This window comes from Lolium rigidum, chromosome 1 (genome assembly GCF_022539505.1).
Source record: "Lolium rigidum isolate FL_2022 chromosome 1, APGP_CSIRO_Lrig_0.1, whole genome shotgun sequence".
NCBI classification, from domain to species: Eukaryota; Viridiplantae; Streptophyta; class Magnoliopsida; order Poales; family Poaceae; genus Lolium; species Lolium rigidum.
This window is the reverse complement of record NC_061508.1, coordinates 301,963,527-301,985,991: the sequence shown is the minus strand read 5'-3', so window position 1 is coordinate 301,985,991 and position 22,465 is coordinate 301,963,527. Positions and strand designations below refer to the sequence as shown.

At 41.6% G+C, this 22,465-nt stretch overlaps 1 protein-coding gene across 2 annotated transcripts; it reads left to right on the top strand.

Moving 5' to 3' along the window:
• The first annotated feature begins 12,006 nt into the window (after positions 1–12,006).
• LOC124696969 (BRISC and BRCA1-A complex member 2) lies at positions 12,007–19,213 on the top strand. Of its 2 annotated transcripts, none has more exons than XM_047229628.1 (14): positions 12,007–12,142; positions 12,213–12,300; positions 12,388–12,568; positions 14,003–14,093; positions 14,338–14,373; positions 14,458–14,556; positions 15,786–15,916; positions 16,107–16,155; positions 16,661–16,750; positions 16,824–16,877; positions 18,195–18,260; positions 18,439–18,536; positions 18,622–18,687; positions 18,762–19,213. In XM_047229628.1, the coding sequence occupies exons 1-14, from the start codon at positions 12,029–12,031 to the stop codon at positions 18,799–18,801; spliced, it is 1,203 nt and encodes a 400-aa protein (XP_047085584.1). In that variant the 5' UTR covers positions 12,007–12,028; the 3' UTR covers positions 18,802–19,213. The 2 variants fall into 2 exon arrangements, with proteins under 2 accessions (XP_047085584.1, XP_047085590.1); XM_047229634.1 differs by having other exon boundaries at positions 12,010–12,142; positions 18,622–18,699; positions 18,802–19,213.
• The last annotated feature ends 3,252 nt before the right edge of the window (positions 19,214–22,465 follow it).

Below are 22,465 nucleotides of genomic sequence, written 5' to 3'. Positions count from 1 at the left end.
CGAAACGACGAGGTTGTCAATCTCACCGACTTGCTGTAACAAAGGATTAGATGTATAGTGTGGATGATGATTGTTTGCAAGAACGAGTAAAGAACAATAGCAGCAGATTTGTATTTCGGATGTAAAGAATGGACCGGGGTCCACAGTTCACTAGAGGTGTCTCTCCCATAAGATAGCATGTTGGGTGAACAAATTACGGTCGGGCAATTGACAAATAGAGAGGGCATAACAATGCACATACATGACATGATGAATATTGTGAGATTTAATTGGGCATTACGACAAAGTACATAGACCGCTATCCAGCATGCATCTATGCCTAAAAAGTCCACCTTCGAGGTTATCATCCGAACCCCTTCCGGTATTAAGTTGTAAAACAACGAGACAATTGCATTAAGTATGGTGCGTAATGTAATCAATAACTACATCCTAGGACATAGCATCAATGTTTTATCCCTAGTGGCAACAGTACATCCATAACCTTAGAGGTTTCTGTCACTCCCCGCATTCACGGAGACATGAACCCACTATCGAGCATAAATACTCCCTCTTGGAGTTAAGAGCAAAAACTTGGCCGAGCCTCTACTAATAACGGAGAGCATGCAAGATCATAAACAACACATATGTAATAGATTGATAATCAACATAGCATAGTATTCTCTATCCATCGGATCCCGACAAACACAACATATAGAATTACAGATAGATGATCTTGATCATGTTAGGCAGCTCACAAGATCCGACAATGAAGCACATGAGGAGAAGACAACCATCTAGCTACTGCTATGGACCCATAGTCCAGGGGTGAACTACTCACTCATCACTCCGGAGGCGACCATGGTGGTGAAGAGTCCTCCGGGAGATGAATCCCCTCTCCGGCAGGGTGCCGGAGGTGATCTCCAGAATCCCCCGAGATGGGATTGGCGGCGGCGGCGTCTCAGTAAGGTTTTCCGTATCGTGGCTCTCGGTACTGGGGGTTTCGCGACGAAGACCTTAAGTAGGCGGAAGGGCGGAGTCGGAGGGGTCACGGGGGCCCCACACAGCGAGGGCGCGCGGGCCCCTCCGGGCCGCGCCGCCCTAGTGTGGCGGCGCCCCGTGGCCCCACTTCGTCTTCTCTTCGGTCTTCCGGAAGCTTCGTGGAAAAATAGGCCCCCGGGCGTTGATTTCGTCCAATTCCGAGAATATTTCTTTACTAGGATTTCTGAAACCAAAAACAGCAGAAAACAGCAATCGGCTCTTCGGCATCTCGCTAATAGGTTAGTGCCAGAAAATGCATAAATACGACATATAATGTGTATAAAACATGTAGATATCATCAATAATGTGGCATGGAACATAAGAAATTATCGATATGTCGGAGACGTATCAGCATCCCCAAGCTTAGTTCTGCTCGTCCCGAGCAGGTAAACGATAACAAAGATAATTTCGGAGTGACATGCCATCATAACCTTGATCATACTATTGTAAACATATGTAATGAATGCAGCGATCAAAACAATGGTAATGACATGAGTAAACAACTCGAATCATAAAGCAAAGACTTTTCATGAATAGTACTTAAAGACAAGCATCAATAAGTCTTGCATAAGAGTTAACTCATAAAGCAATAAATCAAAGTAAAGGTATTGAAGCAACACAAAAGAAGATTAAGTTTCAGCGGTTGCTTTCAACTTGTAACATGTATATCTCATGGATAATTGTCAACATAGAGTAATATAACAAGTTCAATATGCAAGTATGTAGGAATCAATGCACAGTTCACACAAGTGTTTGCTTCTTGAGGTGGAGAGAAATAGGTGAACTGACTCAACATAAAAGTAAAAGAAAGGTCCTTCGCAGAGGAAAGCATCGATTGCTATATTTGTGCTAGAGCTTTTATTTTGAAAACAAGAAACAATTTTGTCAACGGTAGTAATAAAGCACATGTATCATGTAAATTATATCTTACAAGTTGCAAGCCTCATGCATAGTATACTAATAGTGCCCGCACCTTGTCCTAATTAGCTTGGACTACCGGGATCATCGCAATACACATGTTTTAACCAAGTGTCACAAAGGGGTACCTCCATGCCGCTCGTACAAAGGTCTAAGGAGAAAGCTCGCATTTTGGATTTCTCGCTTTTGATTATTCTCAACTTAGACATCCATACCGGGACAACATGGACAACGAGATAATGGACTCCTCTTTAATGCATAAGCATGTAGCAACAATTAGTGTTCTCATATGAGATTGAGGATGTATGTCCAAAACTGAAACTTCCACCATGATTCATGGCTTTAGTTAGCGGCCCAATGTTCTTCTCTAACAATATGCATGCTCTAACCATTAAAGTGGTAGATCTCTCTTACTTCAGACAAGACGGACATGCATAGCAACTCACATGATATTCAACAAAGGGTAGTTGATGGCGTCCCCAGAAACATGGTTATCACACAACAAGCAACTTAATAAGAGATAAAGTGCATAAGTACATATTCAATACCACGATAGTTTTTAAGCTATTTGTCCCATGAGCTATATATTGTAAAGGTGAAGAATAGCAATTTTAAAGGTAGCACTCAAGCAATTTACTTTGGAATGGCGGAGAAATACCATGTGGTAGGTAGATATGGTGGACACAAATGGCATAGTGGTTGGCTCAAGGATTTTGGATGCATGAGAAGTATTCCCTCTCGATACAAGGTTTAGGCTAGCAAGGTTATTTGAAACAAACACAAGGATGAATCAGTGCAGCAAAACTCACATGAAAGACATATTATAAACATTATAAGACTCTACACCGTCTTCCTTGTTGTTTAAAACTCAATACTAGAAATTATCTAGACTTTAGAGAGACCAAATATGCAAACCAAATTAGCAAGCTCTAGGTGTTTCTTCATTAATGGGTGCAAAGTATATGATGCAAGAGCTTAAACATGAGCACAACAATTGCCAAGTATCAAATTATTCAAGACATTTTAGAATTACTACATGTAGCATTTCCCGATTCCAACCATATAACAATTTAACGAAGAAGATTCAACCTTCGCCATGAATACTATGAGTAAAGCCTAAGGACATATTTGTCCATATGCAACAGACGGAGAGTGTCTCTCTCCCACACAATGAATTCTAGGATCCATTTTATTCAAACAAAACAAAAAACAAAAACAAACCGACGCTCCAAGCAAAGTACATAAGATGTGACGGAATAAAAATATAGTTTCAGGGGAGGAACCTGATAATGTTGTCGATGAAGAAGGGGATGCCTTGGGCATCCCCAAGCTTAGACGCTTGAGTCTTCTTAGAATATGCAGGGGTGAACCACCGGGGCATCCCCAAGCTTAGAGCTTTCACTCTCCTTGATCATATTGCATCATTCTCCTCTCTTGATCCTTGAAAACTTTCTCCACACCAAACTCGAAACAACTCATTAGAGGGTTAGTGTACAATAAAAATTAACATGTTCAGAGGTGACACAATCATTCTTAACACTTCTGGACATTGCATAAAGCTACTGGACATTAATGGAACAAAGAAATTCATCCATCATAGCAAAAGAGGCAATGCGAAATAAAAAGGCAGAATCTGTCAAAACAGAACAGTCCGTAAAGATGGATTTTATTGAGGCACCAGACTTGCTCAAATGAAAATGCCCAAATTGAATGAAAGTTGCGTACATATCTGAGGATCACGCACGTAAATTGGCATATTTTTCTGAGCTACCTACAGAGGGGCAGGTCGAAATTCGTGACAGCAAAGAAATTTGTTACTGCGCAGTAATCCAAATCTAGTATTCACTTTACTATCAAAGACTTTACTTGGCACAACAAAACACAAAACTAAGATAAGAAGAGGTTGCTACAGTAGTAAACAACTTCCAAGACTCAAATATAAAACAAAAATACTGTAGTAAAAACATGGGTTGTCTCCCATAAGCGCTTTTCTTTAACGCCTTTCAGCTAGGCGCAGAAAGTGTATATCAAGTGTTATCGAAAGGTGATGCATCTTCAGCGGGGTTTGGAGTTTTCTCAACCATGCATAGTATATTGGATACATAAGTTTCAGCGGCTCCCTTTTCATTAGTCTTGGGCTTGCTACTCTCATCAAACAAATTTTCAGGAATAAGCCAAGCATAGTTATTTTCTAGCGCTTCATTCATCGCTAGGAGCTTACATGGTATTGGTGTTTTGATCTCCCCACCATCATTAATATTATTAGTGTACCTTACTCTCTCCATGTCCATATTTTCAAGGATACTAACAAAATTGGTATAAGAACCAAGCATCTTATATTCAATAAAGATCTTTCTAGCCTCTCTTGCTATACCACCAAATTCTCTAAGAAGGGTTTCTAAAACAAAATCTTTCTTTTCCCCTTCTTCCATATCACCGAGTGTAAGAAACATGTGTTGGATTATAGGATTGAGATTAACAAATTTAGTTTCCAACATGCGAACTAAAGCGACGAGCAGCAATTTCATAATTAGGAGCAAGTTCTACCAAGTGTCTATCTTCAAAATCTTCAACGGTACTAACATGATTGAAAAATTCTTCTATATTGTTTCTCCCAACTATAGACCCACGTCCTACCGGTATGTCTTTTACGGTAAAATTAAAAGGAAACATGTTGAAATAAGTAAAGCAAATATAAGTAACTAATTTTTTTGTGTTTTTGATATAGAGTGCAAGACGAGTAAATAAAGTAAAGCTAGCAACTAATTTTTTTTGTGTTTTGATATAATGCAAGCAAACAAGAAAGTAAATAAAATAAAGCAAGACAAAAACAAAGTAAAGAGATTGGATTGTGGAGACTCCCCTTGCAGCGTGTTTTGATCTCCCCGGCAACGGCGCCAGAAAATATGCTTGATGGCGTGTAACTCACACGTTCGTTGGGAACCCCAAGAGGAAGGTATGATGCACACAACAGCAAGTTTTCCCTCAGAAAGAAACCAAGGTTTATCGAACCAGGAGGAGCCAAGAAGCACGTTGAAGGTTGATGGCGGCGGGATGTAGTGCGGCGCAACACCAGAGATTCCAACGCCAACGTGGAACCTGCACAACACAACGAAAGTACTTTGCCCCAACGAAACAGCGAGGTTGTCAATCTCACCGGCTTGCTGTAACAAAGGATTAGATGTATAGTGTGGATGATGATTGTTTGCAAGAACGAGTAAAGAACAATAGCAACAGATTTGTATTTCGGATGTAAAGAATGGACCGGGGTCCACAGTTCACTAGAGGTGTCTCTCCCATAAGATAGCATGTTGGGTGAACAAATTACGGTCGGGCAATTGACAAATAGAGAGGGCATAACAATGCACATACATGACATGATGAATATTGTGAGATTTAATTGGGCATTACGACAAAGTACATAGACCGCTATCCAGCATGCATCTATGCCTAAAAAGTCCACCTTCAGGTTATCATCCGAACCCCTTCCAGTATTAAGTTGTAAAACAATAGACAATTGCATTAAGTATGGTGCGTAATGTAATCAATAACTACATCCTAGGACATAGCATCAATGTTTTATCCCTAGTGGCAACAGTACATCCATAACCTTAGAGGTTTCTGTCACTCCCCGCATTCACGGAGACATGAACCCACTATCGAGCATAAATACTCCCTCTTGGAGTTAAGAGCAAAAACTTGGCCGAGCCTCTACTAATAACGGAGAGCATGCAAGATCATAAACAACACATAGGTAATAGATTGATAATCAACATAACATAATATTCTCTATCCATCGGATCCCGACAAACACAACATATAGAATTACGAGATAGATGATCTTGATCATGTTAGGCAGCTCACAAGATCCGACAATGAAGCACATGAGGAGAAGACAACCATCTAGCTACTGCTATGGACCCATAGTCCAGGGGTGAACTACTCACTCATCACTCCGGAGGCGACCATGGCGGTGAAGAGTCCTCCGGGAGATGAATCCCCTCTCCGGCAGGGTGCCGGAGGTGATCTCCGGAATCCCCGAGATGGGATTGGCGGCGGCGGCGTCTCAGTAAGGTTTTCCGTATCGTGGCTCTCGGTACTGGGGGTTTCGCGACGAAGACCTTAAGTAGGCGGAAGGGCGGAGTCGGAGGGGTCACGGGGGCCCCACACAGCAGGGCCGCGTGGGCCCCTCCTGGGCCGCGCCGCCCTAGTGTGGCGGCGCCCCGTGGCCCCACTTCGTCTTCTCTTCGGTCTTCTGGAAGCTTCGTGGCAAAATAGGACCCTGGGCGTTGATTTCATCCAATTCCGAGAATATTTCTTTACTAGGATTTCGAAACCAAAAACAGCAGAAAACAGAGAATCGGCTCTTCGGCATCTCGTTAATAGGTTAGTGCCGGAAAATGCATAAATACGACATATAATGTGTATAAAACATGTAGATATCATCAATAATGTGGCATGGAACATAAGAAATTATCGATATGTCGGAGACGTATCATCTTTCTCCAAAACAAATGTGTCGGGATCCAACATATGCTACAGCAAACAAAACTAAACTGAACTAAAAATAAATAAAGATGCTCCAAGAATAACACATAGCGTATGGAGCAATAAAAATATAGCGCATAGAGAGATGACGTGTTACTTTGTTGATGAAGAGGGGATGCCTTGGGCTGGGAGACGTATTATGTATGGTCGATATTCTTTCAATTGCCCAGCTGGGTGAACAAACTACAGTTGGACAATTGATAGAATATCGACCATACATGACAAGATGATTACTATTAGATTCGTTTGAGCATTACAACATAATACATAGACCGTAATCCAACTGCGTCTATGACTAATAATCCACCTTCCGGTTATCGTCCGAACCACTTTCAGTATTAAGTTGCAAGCAACAGATTATCACATTAAGCAATGTGTGTAAAGTAAACAATAGAATTACCCTTGGATAAAATATTGTTGTTTTCTCCCTAGTAGCAACATCACATCTACAATCTTAAAAGTTATTGCCATTCTTCTAGAAAACTAGAGACATGAATCTACTATCAAGCGTAAATACTCCCTCTTGGAGTCACAAGCATCTACTTGGCTAGAGTATCTACTAGTAACGGAGAGCATGCAAGATCACAAATAACATATGACAAGTATATATAATTGATCTCAACATAGTATTCAATATTCATCGGATCCCAGCAAACACAACATGTAGCATTACATAAGAATGATCTTGATCATGTAGGACATCTCACAAGATCTAAACATGAGGCACAAATTGGAGAAGACAACTATCTAGCTACTGCTATGGACGCATAGTCCAGAGATGAACTACTCACGCATCACTTCGGAGGCGGGCATGGCGATGTAGATGTCTCCGGTGATGATTTCCCCCTCTGTCAGGGTGCCGGGAAGAGCTTCAGAACCCTCCCGAGCTAGGATCTACAATGGCGGCCCCGACTGAACTTTTCGTGGATGGAGGCTCGGGTATTCAGGGTTTTCCCGAAGATCATGAATAAATAGGCGGAGGGGCGATATCGGTGGATGCCAGGGTGGCCCACACCACCCCTAGGCGCAGGCCAGAGCTAGGCTGGCCCGCGCCTAGGGCTGGCGTGGCCTCCCTGCTGCCCCCTTCGACTCCCCTCTGGACTCTGTTTTCGTTACGGAAAAATATTGACTTCGGCCTTTGTTTTGTCCAATTCCGAGAATATTTCTTTTACAACTTTTCTGAAATACAAAACAACAAAAAACAAGGAACTTGCACTGTCGCATCTTGTTAATAGGTTAGTGCCGAAAAATGTATAAAAGTGCAACGAAGTATGAGAAAAACATATATAAATTGGTGTGAAAAAACATGGAGCATTAAAAATTATAGATACGTTTGAGACGTATCACGCAGCCCCGGAGTGTCAGGTGCGGCAAAAGTAAATAATAATCGGCTCTTGGTAGAGGAACACTTACCTTTATTGGGTTCGTCAAAGTCGACGCATAAGCAGGTCGTGTGGCGGAGGCATTCGATGCGACGAATGCAGTTGACTCGACGGAGTGGAACGTGGCAAAGTTGGCATAGCGGACAGATGGCCATGTTTGCCATTCCGCGGATTATTAGGGGCAATGTCGTTGTTCAGTTCCCAAGGGTCGAGTTGTTGTAGAGATTGGTCATGGACGAGAATGTCAGTGTAGTGGATGAAGCGATCAATGTCGCCATGTCACGAGGGCGCCCAGCCCCCCGGCCATTTTGTTGGTTTACGGTTGGTTGTCGAGTAGCCTTGTGATGCACGTATGTACCACCAGGTGTTGATGATGAAGTTGTAGTCAGTCGTTGATGCATGTAAAATGCATACATGAACTTTCCACTTTATTGACACATATTCCCACATATTAATGGGGATTTACCACTGTTCAAAAACTAGTCCGATTCAACGATTACTAGGCCGATTAATCGCTACTAGGGGCTTGACCGTGTCGATTACTCTTGTGTTAATCCTTTAGCCCGATTAATCAGTCCGAAAGTCCGATTACTAGGTATTTTCCCAATTAACTACCACACTTGGTAAAAAAAGTACAAGATTTTCAATGCATATCGCTAATACAGGTGCTACCCCTCCCAAATAAATTAGATTTTGCGAAGCTCCCGCTTGATTGCAGCCTCGAGTAGCTTCATTTCCACTATTGCCAAATAGTTTTTTGCCCTCCCAGACCAGTTACTCATAGTTTCACAGACCTCAGATACAGGAGCTCGTCCAGGAATTGTAGGACGCCTTCAATAGGTTAGGTGGTTGAGGTGTAAGAGGGGTCGTACCCTAGGTAGGTGGTGGGAGAATATAAACTTTGGGGTGAGAGGAGAAGAAGTGGAAGGAAGGAACGCGGCTTCGGCTAGTGGATCCTGATTCGCTCCTGACCTTAAAGATTAGGTCATGGAGGAGAAACGTACAAGTTTTTCTCGGATTTTAGGCTTTAGAGAAGTAGGGAGAGACATACAAAGGCTCATATACTATTATTTTATTATAAAAATTGTTTTAAGTGCTAATTTGTGTAGGTTGCACCGATTAATAGCCGACCGATTAAATCAGATAATCGTCCGAATTCCGATTAATCTCTACTCCCAAGCCGGCCGAGCAGTTAACGATTACCGATTTCCTTAACATTGGGATTTACCAATGATACCCTTTATTTGGGTTATAACACTGCAGAACATGCAAACCCTGTTTTGTGTATTTTCCACTTCAGGGACCTATACGGAGTCAAATTGAGATAGCATTTTGGGGACGTCAAAATTTCACCACGAGAATCATCTGGAGCACTTGGACCTGACGAGGGAGGGTCTGAGGCCCAAACGAGATGTGGTGGCGCGAAATGGCGCGCCACCCACCTTCGTTTCGCCATCGACCGTCTGTTTCGCCTAATTATTTCGCTCACATACTCCGTTTGACCTAAAAACCCATATATATATATGACCCCAGGGTTTGCTCGAAGAGAGCGCCGCAGAAACACCGAAACACCAAAACAGAGGTTGCAACAACGAAGATTGGAGGGGGAAACTCCGCCGGAGCCACCGTCGAAGGGATCTCCACATTCTCCAACGTCTTCCACATCAACACCATGATGAAGGGGGAGTATCCCACCTCTGGACTATGGTTTTGCGGTAGTACCTTGATCTATTTCTCTCTTGTTTTTCATAGATCTTAGTACCATATGAGTTGCCCAACATGATTATGGTCATATATGTAATTCCTATGTGGTGGATCTTTATTCTATGATATTGTGTTATGATATTATGTACCCGTTCTTAAGTGCTTGTTATGATCCAACTTGTATGCAAGAACATGTGTGGAGAGATGTGTGTATTAGATGGAGTAGCATGATTTTAATGATTGAATAGTGAAAACAAATTCATGATCTATTATGGTTTTACCTTTTCCTTTGCTACCTCACTAGGGATAAAGTGAATGCATGTGCTATGTTTATCATGTGACAAAAGTGATAATCTTGTTTGCTCAAGGTAGCATATTTGATATTCAAACATCATGTCGAAGTACTTATTGCTATGATCTGTTAATTCTTAATACAAGATTGTTTGGAGTTTTCTCTTTCTTGTGGAGTGTAAGAGAGATGTGTTGCATCATCTCTATGTTAGAACGGGATGTCCATATGAATTCTTATAAAACACATATTAAAGTTCCACCAATATTATCTCATTGATGAATTGTTATTATCCACTACAACTTAAAAAAGATAGTAGACAAGTGAAGCCATGAATACCCGTCCAATTTTAATTATAAGAAACACATTTCCATTGCATTTATCTTACTTTCTATTTGCAACACTATTTTAATTTGAAAATATAAAATACTTTGTTTACTTAATCACACACAAAATCCATAAACAACTATCTCTTTAGTGCTTTTACTCAGTTTAGTTTGTTTATTTATTTTATTTTACTTTTATTACTTCTTTTATCTACAATTACTAATACAAAACCTTGTGCTTGACAACCACCGGGTGGAGTTGGGGACACAAGGCAATACTTTACTTTGCAGGATTGCTAGAAGAAGAGGAAAAGCGACACCTTTAAGCCAATTCTCCGAGAGTTTGATTTCAACCCTCGAGTCACCCTTGTGGGGAAAAAGCTTCGCTGACTACAACACTCCGCTCTGGAGTCTCAACGTCATCAAGCATATTTTCGGGCGCCGTTGGCGAAGAGTTGTAAGAGCATCTCATAGCGGCGCCAAGGACATCGCCATCATCTTCATCAAGCTAAGTGAGCACATCTTGTGGCAACATCATCCCTAACTTTGTGCAAACACCAAAGCTTTAGGGGTTGCACCACTATGAGCTTTTCTTTCTCTTTTAGATTTTTTAAAGTAATTTTATTTGTCTTGTTTTTAGTCTTTTCTTTTTAGTTCTATTTAAAACACAAAAATACATAAAAATAGTAGTAACTTTCTGTTATAAGCTATGGGAGAAAGAGGTACTAAATTGTGTGACTACACAAACACTCCTAATGATCACTTTATTGCTAAGCCTATCACAACACCTGAAATAACTGCTGAAAACTTTGAAGTAAGTCTTGGGTTATTAAATCTAATAACCAAAGAGCAATTTGTTTGCAGTTCTAGTGAAGATGTGTCTATGAGTTTGCATGATTTTTGAGAAATTTGTGATACGCAAAAGGTTAAAAATGTGAAAAATAATATTGTCAAGCTTAAATTATTTCCATTTTTACTTAGAGGAAAAGTTAAAGAATGTCTATTATCATTGCTGCCAGCATAAATTCTTGGGATGATCTTAAAGCAACCTTTATTAAAAAGTATTACCCACTTGTTAAAATCCTACAAAATATAAATAACATCATATCATTTAGGCAAAATAATAATGAACATGTAGCAATAACTTGGAAAAGAATTAAAAAAAATGCTTAGAACTTGCCCATCATATGGAGCAAATGAATGAACAATCGTACACTCTTTTTATATTGGGTTAAATAATGTCAAAAAGCATGATAGACTCTACCGCGGGGGTTCATTTATGAGTAAAACTGTGCCCGAAGCTAAAACCATCTTAGAAAACATGTGTTTACTTAGTTTATTTATTTCATTTTATTTTTACTACTTCTTTTATCTATAATTACTAATACAAATCTTGTACTTGACAACTGCACGATAAAGTTGAAGACACAAGACAATACTTTACATGATTGCTATAAGAAAAGTAAAAGAGACACCTCTAAGCCAATTCTCTAAACTCAAGTAATAATCACCAATCACGGCATGTTCATCTGCTCAGGTCTCTGAAGAATGCAAAAAGAATCTAAAGGGAAACAACACACATTTTTTGTCGCGTTTGCGTCTCAACGGACAAATCGAACACTATGCGGACCGCTAGATGGATTACCGACACATTTTGGTTTGAAGTTTTCATATTCAGAAGGGAGGTAGTAGTAAAAGAAACACCCACTATGGCCCACAAGCCCGCGTCGGAGCAAACAGGCCTATACCTCCTTGTTTGACCCTTTTCTTCTATACACCAAAAAAAAAAAAAGCAGCGAAAGGAGGGCTGCCGAATCCATAGCCAACCACCGCCGCCGCCGGCGATGTCTCCTTCCGCCGACGCCGCAGCGCCCGCCTCCACATCCGGCCCGCCGCTCGCGCCCCTCATCTCCGCGCAGCTCAAGTTCCTTCTCTCCAACCCCACTCTCCCCGTCAAGGTACGTGCACGGCGCGCTCACTTCTGCCCCACACCATTCCGCTCACCCGTCTCCCCGCGGCCGCTTGCAGCTAGGGCAGATCTGGTCCGGCTGCCGGAACGGCCGCTACGCCGATCGCTTCACCCTCGCCATCCCCTTCTGCCTCGACTACGTCTACTGTAACGCTCCTCACCGCCTCGCTCCCTTCGCTGTAATGGTTTAGGGTTCGCCTTCGGATTCCGTGTCTCTGATTTGCTGTTTCGCAGGGGATTTCCTCTATAATGCGCTGTACCCGAAGGTGGCGCCCGACGTGGTGTTCGGGCCGGGTGACGAAGACTTCCAGCCGCTGGTCGATTATGATGACGCCGGGAATGGGGACAAGAGCTGCTTGGCACGATGGGATATCCGCGACCCACGGGGACTACTCAACCTCGTGGAAGAGCTCCGGTGAGGTTCCTTTGCTTCTCTCCTTCTCTATGGTATTGCGCAATTATTCATGTTGCCCTGCGTGCATGTCGATTAGACTGGAGAACAGTATTGATTGGGAGTTGTCAACGTTCAGTATGCATATGCAGGGTTGGACCTAGCAATAAGTCATAAAAGCAAATCAAATTGAGGAATTAAAATGTTGCGCAACTAGTGCCATACTAAGCAAATCAGTGCATGTGATTGTAAAGTTCTTTTGTTTTGGCGATGCTTACCCTCTTTTCTCTAGAGCATGTAAAGGGAATGGGGAATGTAAGGGCATCTACAGCGCTAGAGCTTATATGGACTCTTTCAGAGAAAAGCATATCATAAAACAAATTTAGAAAATCATGAAAGTGCCCAATCCTCAATGCTTAACGCTAACTACGGAGGCCACGTGCAGGCTAGGAAACCAACTAAGCGCTCATCTCTCCAACGCAGAAAACAACAAGCGCTAATCACGGATGTTAAGTTTATTTCCTATCCCATTCCCTTGGATTTGTTTTGTGTCCTTATTCTCGTCCGATAGTGTCCGATGCTGGCCACAACAGGTTTGTTCGGAAATGAAGATCGGGGTGGCGCCTGATAATAGGTTTGGCATCGACGCAACTTTTTTCCCTGTGATTGGGCGGGAAGAGGCCATAACTGCTGGGAATTATATCCTTGCGCCTTGCATAAGTGCCCCCATTGTACATGCTTAATAGTCATGGAAAGCCCTGCTCCGTTTCTTCATATAGCAATTTTTTTTTCTTAAAGAGGGAGCCGTTACTTATCTCTTATAGAATCAACCCACAAGCAAAACAAGCTCCTCGGCTGGCTTAGCTCCCTTCTATAATTTCTGTTTAGTGCTTGTCCCTTGTTTATATTTTGTAATGCTTGTTGTATACCTAAACAAAATACTGTAGGTGCCTGCCCTGCCGTTTACTGTTAAAAAAATATGATCTGATAATGTGTTCTGTGTAGTCAAGTAATTTAATAAGACTTTAATGGTACGTTTCATGCTAGTTACCCCTTTTGCCATATTTCATTCTCTCTGAAGCATCTATCCATAACCATACTCACAAAACATCCTATCTCATTTTACCGTATTTAATTAAAGAAGGGTACTAACTTAATGAAGCGTAAACAAGCTGAAATAAAAGCCAGCGATTTATGTTGATTGAGCTTGCAGGGTTGGGCTAGTCATTATTGACTAGAAATTACCAAATACGCAATGCATGCATCATATAGTGAAGATACATACTGTACTTCTATGGTAAGAGGAATTGTGAGGGCTAGCGGCGTTGTTGACATGATGTAATGGTGTCATGAGTTGAGTAGTTTGTAGGTGTGCAAAGCATACGGGTGATTGTCCTATTGGTTTTTGTGGTTAACTTGCTTCTAAATTACTTGCTGGTGGGGCTTCATTTGCTGCAGGTTATTATACATTGAATACCAAAAGAAGCGGGTTGCTGAGGTAGATGATACAAGACTGAAGTTTGAGGTAGACACAGTTCTTGCTAAGGAGGTAAACACACTACTGTTGCCATGTTTGGCCTTTCTGTTGCATTGGCTGCATATTCAAATGTCTGAAGTAACTAGAAATGTCTTCTTGATGTAATGTGGTTTTAATATAGTGAAAGACAGACATGGTCATGAGAATGAGACGAAGATTGAGCTATTTGACTCTTACTACCAATTGTTTTTATCAGCTTGACTGTAAAATAATTTTTGGCTGAGAATTAACCTTCTAAATGTTTGTGTTCAAACAGGGGATTGAGGTCTGCATGGTACCATTGACTGATAGGGTAAGTTCACAATGTTCATAACCTTTTCTTCTGTTAAAATTGATGTTTTTTTTTCTCATCTTGTATTTTTCATATTTGTTGTAGCCAGATGAGGTGAAGTTTGCTGTACCACTTCTGGATTTAGACTTAAAACAGTTGGTGCCTGGATGTCCATGGAAATTTCCTCAAAAGATCCATCTACAGGTTAACCTCTAAAGCCCCTCCTTACATGTATATGAGCTCAGACACGTAAAAACAGTAGCAGGGGTGATGATAATTGAGAAATATTTCATATCGGCAAAGTTTCAGCTGGTTATGCCCTGCTGCTCCTTGAAATCATAACACTGCAATCGTGATAAGACTGGAGCCCTAAGGCCTGATTAAGTTACCATGGGACACAGGTGATCCGTTGCAACCGCACCACAAGGGCAGGAATGAAAGAGACTAGGAATAAATAACTACCCCTTGCTTAATTTTAATAGATGCACCTTGCTTCTTATGTAGGGCAGGATTTGCTACAAAATATGAAGGATAGGGAGGGATCAACTAAATATGGCAACTAATCCTAAAAGATAGCAGCAACTCATAAGTGCAACTGAAAATTCTATTCCCTTGTTTAAATTTGTTGCAGTTCTTATTCCACTCCATTTACAAGCATTGTACATAACACTAATTCATTTTTGATTAGTACTTACCAGTTTACCACATCTTTATAACAAAGACGGTCTGCATCTTCTCCAACTAACATAACTGCATAGAAAATCATTTGAAGGCTACTGCTATTGTTACCTAGGGCATATGTTTGAATTGTCGCCAAACAATCCTGCCAATTTTTTTGTTGTCATATGACCAAAAATTGGTCTTCGTTTGGATGGCGGCCAACTTTTTGGCATGCCAATGCCCATCTGCTAATTCTAGTTGATCTTCATTGCCTATATTGGCCAACTCATGGGCAAGGAAAACCTTGATTTCTATTTCTGATAGCCAAATTTTGGGTAGGGCAACCTTGGATTCAAATCAAACCACCCCTAATACTTACTCCTTTAGAATGTTCTAGCTATTTGATCTTACGGTTATCAGTGCATTGTATCATAATATGACATGCAAATAGGCTGGAGGTTTTCTTGTAAAAGAAAAGCATCAGGAGTTTCAGCAGTCAACAATCCCATTATTTGCGAAAAGATATTCTCTTCAGAGAGTGTCTTGCCTTGTTGAGGGATTTCAGTAAAGTGGTAAATTCGAAGTATATGATATGATTGCCATTTGTTCTCCAGATAGCGGCTAACAAATTGCAGTACACATATATAGCAATTATATTTAGTGTTTGGCAGTAGACACAAGTGCTACTTTATGTGTTTTATAATTTGGATAATCTGATGGAATTTAGGAGTTTTGTTGTGCATTTAAAAATGGACTTCTGGGTTATTTTGCAGGCCATATTTCCGGTTAGCGGAAGTTACTCCTCTGTTTCTTCTGCACCACGGCTGAAACTATTCTCAACCCCTGAAATGAAATCATTTTTCTCAGTGGATGCTGTCAAGCTACCTGCATGGGTTGATGGGATGTAAGTCAACTTGCCACACAGCCACACTCCTGACTAAATTGGTATATGAAGATTGTCTCTTGTAGCGTGTTATATGTCAATACAGACTGCACCCGTGATATCATCTTCGTTGTAACATTTTCACCAAAAAGAAGCATTATCTCTTTGTCGCTGATGATCTCTCTTTCTTGGTCTATTTATGTATGTAAAGGTGCATGGCTGAATATATTCTTGCCTTAGAAGATGATCTTAAGAACCAGGTAAATTATTGTGCATTTTCTAGTAATTGTCTTAATCTGACTCTTGTTATTGGTGGTGTTATTTTTCTCTATCTTTCAGTTGTCACGTCAATTTCATTTACATTGAATGCGATATGTTAGTCAGGGATTACTAGTTCTGTCATGTCATAACTGTGAGTACTTATGTGCTCAAGATTTCATTCTGGCTATGACATACGAAGGATGGGGCAAGGGCAGAAAGGGAATCAGGAAAAGAGACAGTAGGTTTTACGATATTGGTGTCATGGTAGTTGTAAGACGGAGACCACCTGCCATATTGTACCATTTGCTTTTTAACCTTCATGGACAGACATCACACGTGGAACTTTTCAGTTATTCAAGCATGTTAAATCCACTGGATTCTCGAAACTTTACTATGGTTGAAGCATTAATTGGTTAAACAGGGTTTGTTTTTGTAGGATGCTATTAGTGACACTGCTGAATTTGTTCTTAGAGTACAAACTTATGTTTCTGAACTATATTGAAGGTTGTTGAGGCATCAGCTTCAATTGGTTCCAGAAGACGTTTTATTGAGGCCCTAGCTCCTGCTTTTGGGAGACCATTAGAGGCTGATCCGGTACTTGTCCTGTTTTTTTATTAAGTTATTGTGGTTTTTGCGATGTTGTCTAACAGCCCTCTTTATTCATCAGATTCTTTGTAGGAATGCTACAGTTCTTTCCATTTCAGGGATTTTCACATTTCTGGTATGTCAATGAATGTGTAACTCTACCATTTTCCATTTTCTGCATTGCGTTGTGCTAATCAAGAAATAGATTCATTACCTTTCTGCCAAGAGAATAGTGAATGCTTGAGTGGTTAACCACACAGGTGGGTTGACAGCCAAGGATTGACCCTCCATAGTTAAATTGTCTGGTGCCTCTCCCTTCTTAATTAACTACTAGTAACAAAGAGGTTCTCTCTTGATTTAAAAGTGCTGAGGGGCTTCCCTCATGTCTGTCATTATTTTCATTTTGTATATGGCAAATGAATTTTAGACTTCTTTTTGGTGCTGGATACCTAGTCTGCATTTTCACGTAGCTGTCTGCAATATTGTGTGGGGCCTGCTAGTAAACGAGTGCGCTGGGAGACCTGCTGGAGGCAACGTCGAACATTAAAAAAACCTACTCCCTCCGTCCATAAATAGATGTCTTAGATTTGTCTAAATATTTATGTATCTAGAATTCTAGACACTAAATAATGCCTACATACATCCAGATTTATACAAATCTAAGACGTCTATTTATGGACAGAGGTAGTACATTTAAATCAAGCAATTTATCTTTTGACCGACCCAATGACCAACTTTTTAATAGGTCAAAAACTTTGAACTCGTGAAATCCCAGCTTGGCCTAAACCACCAACCTTGAATCAAATCAGAACTTTGAATATTGCACGTCTAAACTTTTAATTCGATCACAACGAACTTTTAAGTCGAAAATTGCTATCTTTTAACTCAATTCTTCGTTAGAATTTTTTTTGGCAGCCACAGCCATTTCTTGTACTGAAAACAGTGAAATGCAGTAGAACATGGAATGCTTTTTGCACCTTTCCTCCTATTTTTATCATTAGGTTATCAATAAGTGTTTATGTCACCATCGGCATTAGAACAAAGTCCACTTTTCAACCCTAGACTCTAAAACCATTTGGTTCGCTACCTCGAACTATGGAAACGATTAAATTTTGTCCTCAGGTGTCCACTGCACTACTGCGATGCCATTGAGTCTTTTATTCATCTGTTTCTACCAAATTTTCTTCCATCGCTAACATTTTAGCTTTTTGTCCGAATGGGGGAGTTTAAGTTTTTTGTAGACCGCAATTCAAACAGTTTTAGATTTAAGGTTGTAAAGTGAACGTTTTTAGACTTCATGGTTGAAAAGTAGACTTTGGTTCTTATTAATATTGCTTTCTACAAATTATTATTTTGGCATTTGGCATCACATATTTCGATTCTCTCATCTCATATACTTATTTCCGTGGATTGACCACTAAACAGTGACTTGTAATGCAATGTGATATTGCAGGTTCATTTTATTATCCCCCTTCAGTTCCCTAGGCAACAACCTATCCTTACTTTGCAGAGCTCTCAGGTATTTATTTTGCTACTCACAGCTTATGGTTATTTGTGATGTAGATGCTTGATCAAAGGTCTTGCTTGTATGCTTTTGTTGTTTTTGCATATATATACTTGGATTGGTGGTGGAAGTGACTTAGTCTGTTATTTTTGCTGTTTGTGCAAATAACATTCTCATTCCTAATTCCTCACAGCATTGTAATTCCCAAGGGATACCTATTTCCTCATCTCAAATAAATGACTATCCCTGGAGTCCTAGATGGGATCCAACGGAAATGGTGGAACGCATCTAGTAAGTCTGCATTCTACCTGTGTTGCATCTGGAATGATTTTTCCTTTTCAGAATCTAATTCAATATTTCCTCAAAAAAATTACAGCGACTTCCTGGCTGATGAGTGCCAGAATTTCAAGAAGTTCTGCAGTGATGGTGTCCCTCCAACGAGGTAATTAATGAGGTAATGTTCTTATGTGCAAACTTTTCTCTTAATGATTTTGATTAATGCTTTTTGAGCAGCAGACGCTCATCCACTGATCGAGTTGCTGTCATCTCTGTTTAGGGAGCATCTCCACTCTTTTGGTTTGCACACTCTGTTTACCTGTATGTCCTCAACTATTTATGTGACAAACTGAGGAGCAAGGAAGCAGCCTGATCAGGCAGTACAATCCATAGGGTAGTAGTGCTTCTGTTGGGCAAGTAAATTGTGTACAATAGAGCGAAGCAAAGGAGCATTGTTGGTTGTTGGCTCCCCTGTTGGCCATGATGTTTTTGGGGGATAAATGGCAATCCCAGTTATCCCTGTCATGTAGTTGTACATATGGTAACGGTCGTCGAAATAACTCCAGTGTAAATTTTGTTGCAAGATGACAATAAGTAGGAACTGTTTTGTTCGTTGGCATCTATGACAATTTGGGTGCAATCTCGTCCAAAGATCTGATCTTGCTTGTTGTCCACCTTGCCTGGTTTCTCAAGTTGTCTTCATAAAAGTTCTTCTCTTCATTTGGAGATAGTTTGTATCCTTTTTGACTAGGTAAAATAGCAAGTGCCTTATGTTTAGTGTTTTCCTGGTTAAATTGCGAATTAGGTTGCCATTGTGTGAAAATTAAAAAAAGAAGTACCTTGAGAGTCGCTCCCTGTGCTGACCCGAAGCTTTCCTTGCGGCGTTGCCGGCCGGAGGGAGCTGAGGTGAGGCACCGGTTCTTCTAGTGTTTATTACTTTTTAGTTTATAGTAGCAGTAGTAGTACTAGAGCTAGTAGCTTGTTTTGATGACGAAATGCCATGTGTTGGCTTTAGGGCATCTCCAACCCTACGATCCAAACGGACACGGCTGGACATCGGATTTTGGTCGTTTGGGTCAGGCTCTGGACATGCAGACACGCACGGACGGTCGTGACTCCTTTTGCTCCCCAACGGTGTGATCCATCTCCTATTTCTTTCTCCTTTTTTTTCTTGGTAAAAATTCTCTAGTAGTACTACTCTGTAGCCAACGCCGGAGGAAGCCGTAGTGCCGGCCCCGTCGCCGGAGGAGGCTGCAGTGCCGGCCCCGTCGCCGGAGGAGGCCGCCGTGCGCGCCCTGTTCCAGCACCCACCGCGGAAGGCGAAGAGGCCGACCCGCGCCGCGCTCCAGGACCTCGACATCGAGCAGCGTACAGGCGGGGCAGGGCGGTGTGGCGCGAGGCGGCGACCAGGCGGGGCGGCGTGGGGCGGCGACCAGGCGATGGTGGCGCGGGCGCGGTCGTCGAGGTGCGGCATGCGAGCTCCCTGCCCTCCCCCGCGGCCCCCGCCTCGGCCAGGCTGTGATGACGCGTAAAGCACACGCCCGTTGGGAACCCCAAGTGGAAGGTGTGATGCGTACATCAGCAAGTTTCCCTCAGTAAGAAACCAAGGTTTATCGAACCAGTAGGAGCCAAGAAGCACGTTGAAGGTTGATGGCGGCGGGATGTAGTGCGGCGCAACACCAGGGATTCCGGCGCCAACGTGGAACCCGCACAACACAACCAAAGTACTTTGCCCCAACGAAACAGTGAGGTTGTCAATCTCACCGGCTTGCCGTAACAAAGGATTAACCGTATTATGTGGAAGATGATTGTTTGCAGAGAAAACGAGTAAAACAAGTATTGCAGACAGATTTGTATTTCAGTATTAAAAGAATGGACCGGGGTCCATAGTTCACTAGAGGTGTCTCTCCCATAAGATAAAAGCATGTTGGGTGAACAAATTACAGTCGGGCAATTGACAAATAGAGAGGGCATAACAATGCACATACATGTCATGATAAATATAGTGAGATTTAATTGGGAATTACGACAAAGTACATAGACCGCCATCCAACTGCATCTATGCCTAAAAAGTCCACCTTCAGGTTATCATCCGAACCCCTTCCGGTATTAAGTTGCAAAGCAACGGACAATTGCATTAAGTATGGTGCGTAATGTAATCAATAACTACATCCTCGGACATAGCATCAATGTTTTATCCCTAGTGGCAACGAGCACAACACAACCTTAGAACTTTCGTCACTCGTCCTAGGTGTCAATGCGAGCATTAACCCACTATCGAGCATAAATACTCCCTCTTGGAGTTAAGAGCAAAAACTTGGCAGAGCCTCTACTAATAACGGAGATCATGCAAGATCATAAACAACACATATGTAATAACTTGATAATTAACATAACATGGTATTCTCTATTCATCGGATCCCGACAAACACAACATATAGCATTACAGATAGATGATCTTGATCATGTTAGGCAGCTCACAAGATCCAACAATGAAGCACAATGAGGAGAAGACAACCATCTAGCTACTGCTATGGACCCATAGTCCAGGGGTGAACTACTCACTCATCACTCCGGAGGCGACCATGGCGGTGTAGAGTCCTCCGGGAGATGAATCCCCTCTCCGGCAGGGTGCCGGAGAAGATCTCCAGAATCCCCTCTCCGGCAGGGTGCCGGAGAAGATCTCCAGAATCCCCCGAGATGGGATCGGCGGCGGCAGCGTCTCTGGAAGGTTTTCCGTATCGTGGTTTTTCTCGCCTCAGGGGTTTCGCGACGGAGGCTTTAAGTAGGCGGAAGGACAGAGTCGGGGGGCTGACGAGGGGCCCACACCATAGGGCGGCGCGGCCCCCCCTTGGCCGCGCCGCCTTGTGGTGTCGCCACCTCGTGGCCCCACTTCGTATGCTCTTCGGTCTTCCGGAAGGTTCGTGGCAAAATAGGACCCCGGGACTTGATTTCGTCCAATTCCGAGAATATTTCGTTACTAGGATTTCGAAACCAAAAACAAGCGAGAAACAAGAATCGGCACTTCGGCATCTTGTTAATAGGTTAGTTCCGGAAAATGCACGAATATGACATAAAGTGTGCATATAACATGTAGAAATCATCAATAATGTGGCATGGAACATAAGAAATTATCGATACGTCGGAGACGTATCAGCATCCCCAAGCTTAGTTCCTGCTCGTCCCGAGCAGGTAAAACGATAACAAAGATAATTTCTGAAGTGACATGCCATCATAACCTTGATCATACTATTTGTAAACATATGTAATGAATGCAGCGATCAAAACAATGGTAATGACATGAGTAAACAAGTGAATCATAAAGCAAAGACTTTTCATGAATAGTACTTCAAGACAAGCATCAATAAGTCTTGCATAAGAGTTAACTCATAAAGCAATAAATTAAAGTAAAGGTATTGAAGCAACCCAAAGGAAGATTAAGTTTCAGCGGTTGCTTTCAACTTGTAACATGTATATCTCATAGATAATTGTCAACATAGAGTAATATAACAAGTGCAATATGCAAGTATGTAGGAATCAATGCACAGTTCACACAAGTGTTTGCTTCTTGAGGTGGAGAGAGATAGGTGAACCGACTCAACATAAAAGTAAAAAGAATGGTCCTTCAAAGAGGAAAGCATCGATTGCTATATTTGTGCTAGAGCTTTTATTTTGAAAACATGAAACAATTTTGACAACGGTAGTAATAAAGCATATGAGTTATGAAAATTATATCTTACAAGTTGCAAGCCTCATGCATAGTATACTAGTAGTGCCCGCACCTTGTCCTAATTAGCTTGGACTACCGGATCTTTGCAATGCACATGTTTTAACCAAGTGTCACAATGGGGTACCTCCATGCCGCCTGTACAAAGGTCTAAGGAGAAAGCTCGCATTTTGGATTTCTCGCTTTTGATTATTCTCAACTTAGACATCCATACCGA

Excerpts from the sequence above, each read along its gene's own strand:
- LOC124696969 (XM_047229628.1), top strand. The coding sequence starts at position 12,029 with ATGTCTCCTTCCGCCGACGCCGCAGCGCCCGCCTCCACATCCGGCCCG. Across the intron at positions 12,143-12,212 it reads ACCCCACTCTCCCCGTCAAG|CTAGGGCAGATCTGGTCCGG; the intron begins GTACGTGCACGG and ends GGCCGCTTGCAG. Across the intron at positions 12,301-12,387 it reads CTGCCTCGACTACGTCTACT|GGGATTTCCTCTATAATGCG; the intron begins GTAACGCTCCTC and ends GCTGTTTCGCAG.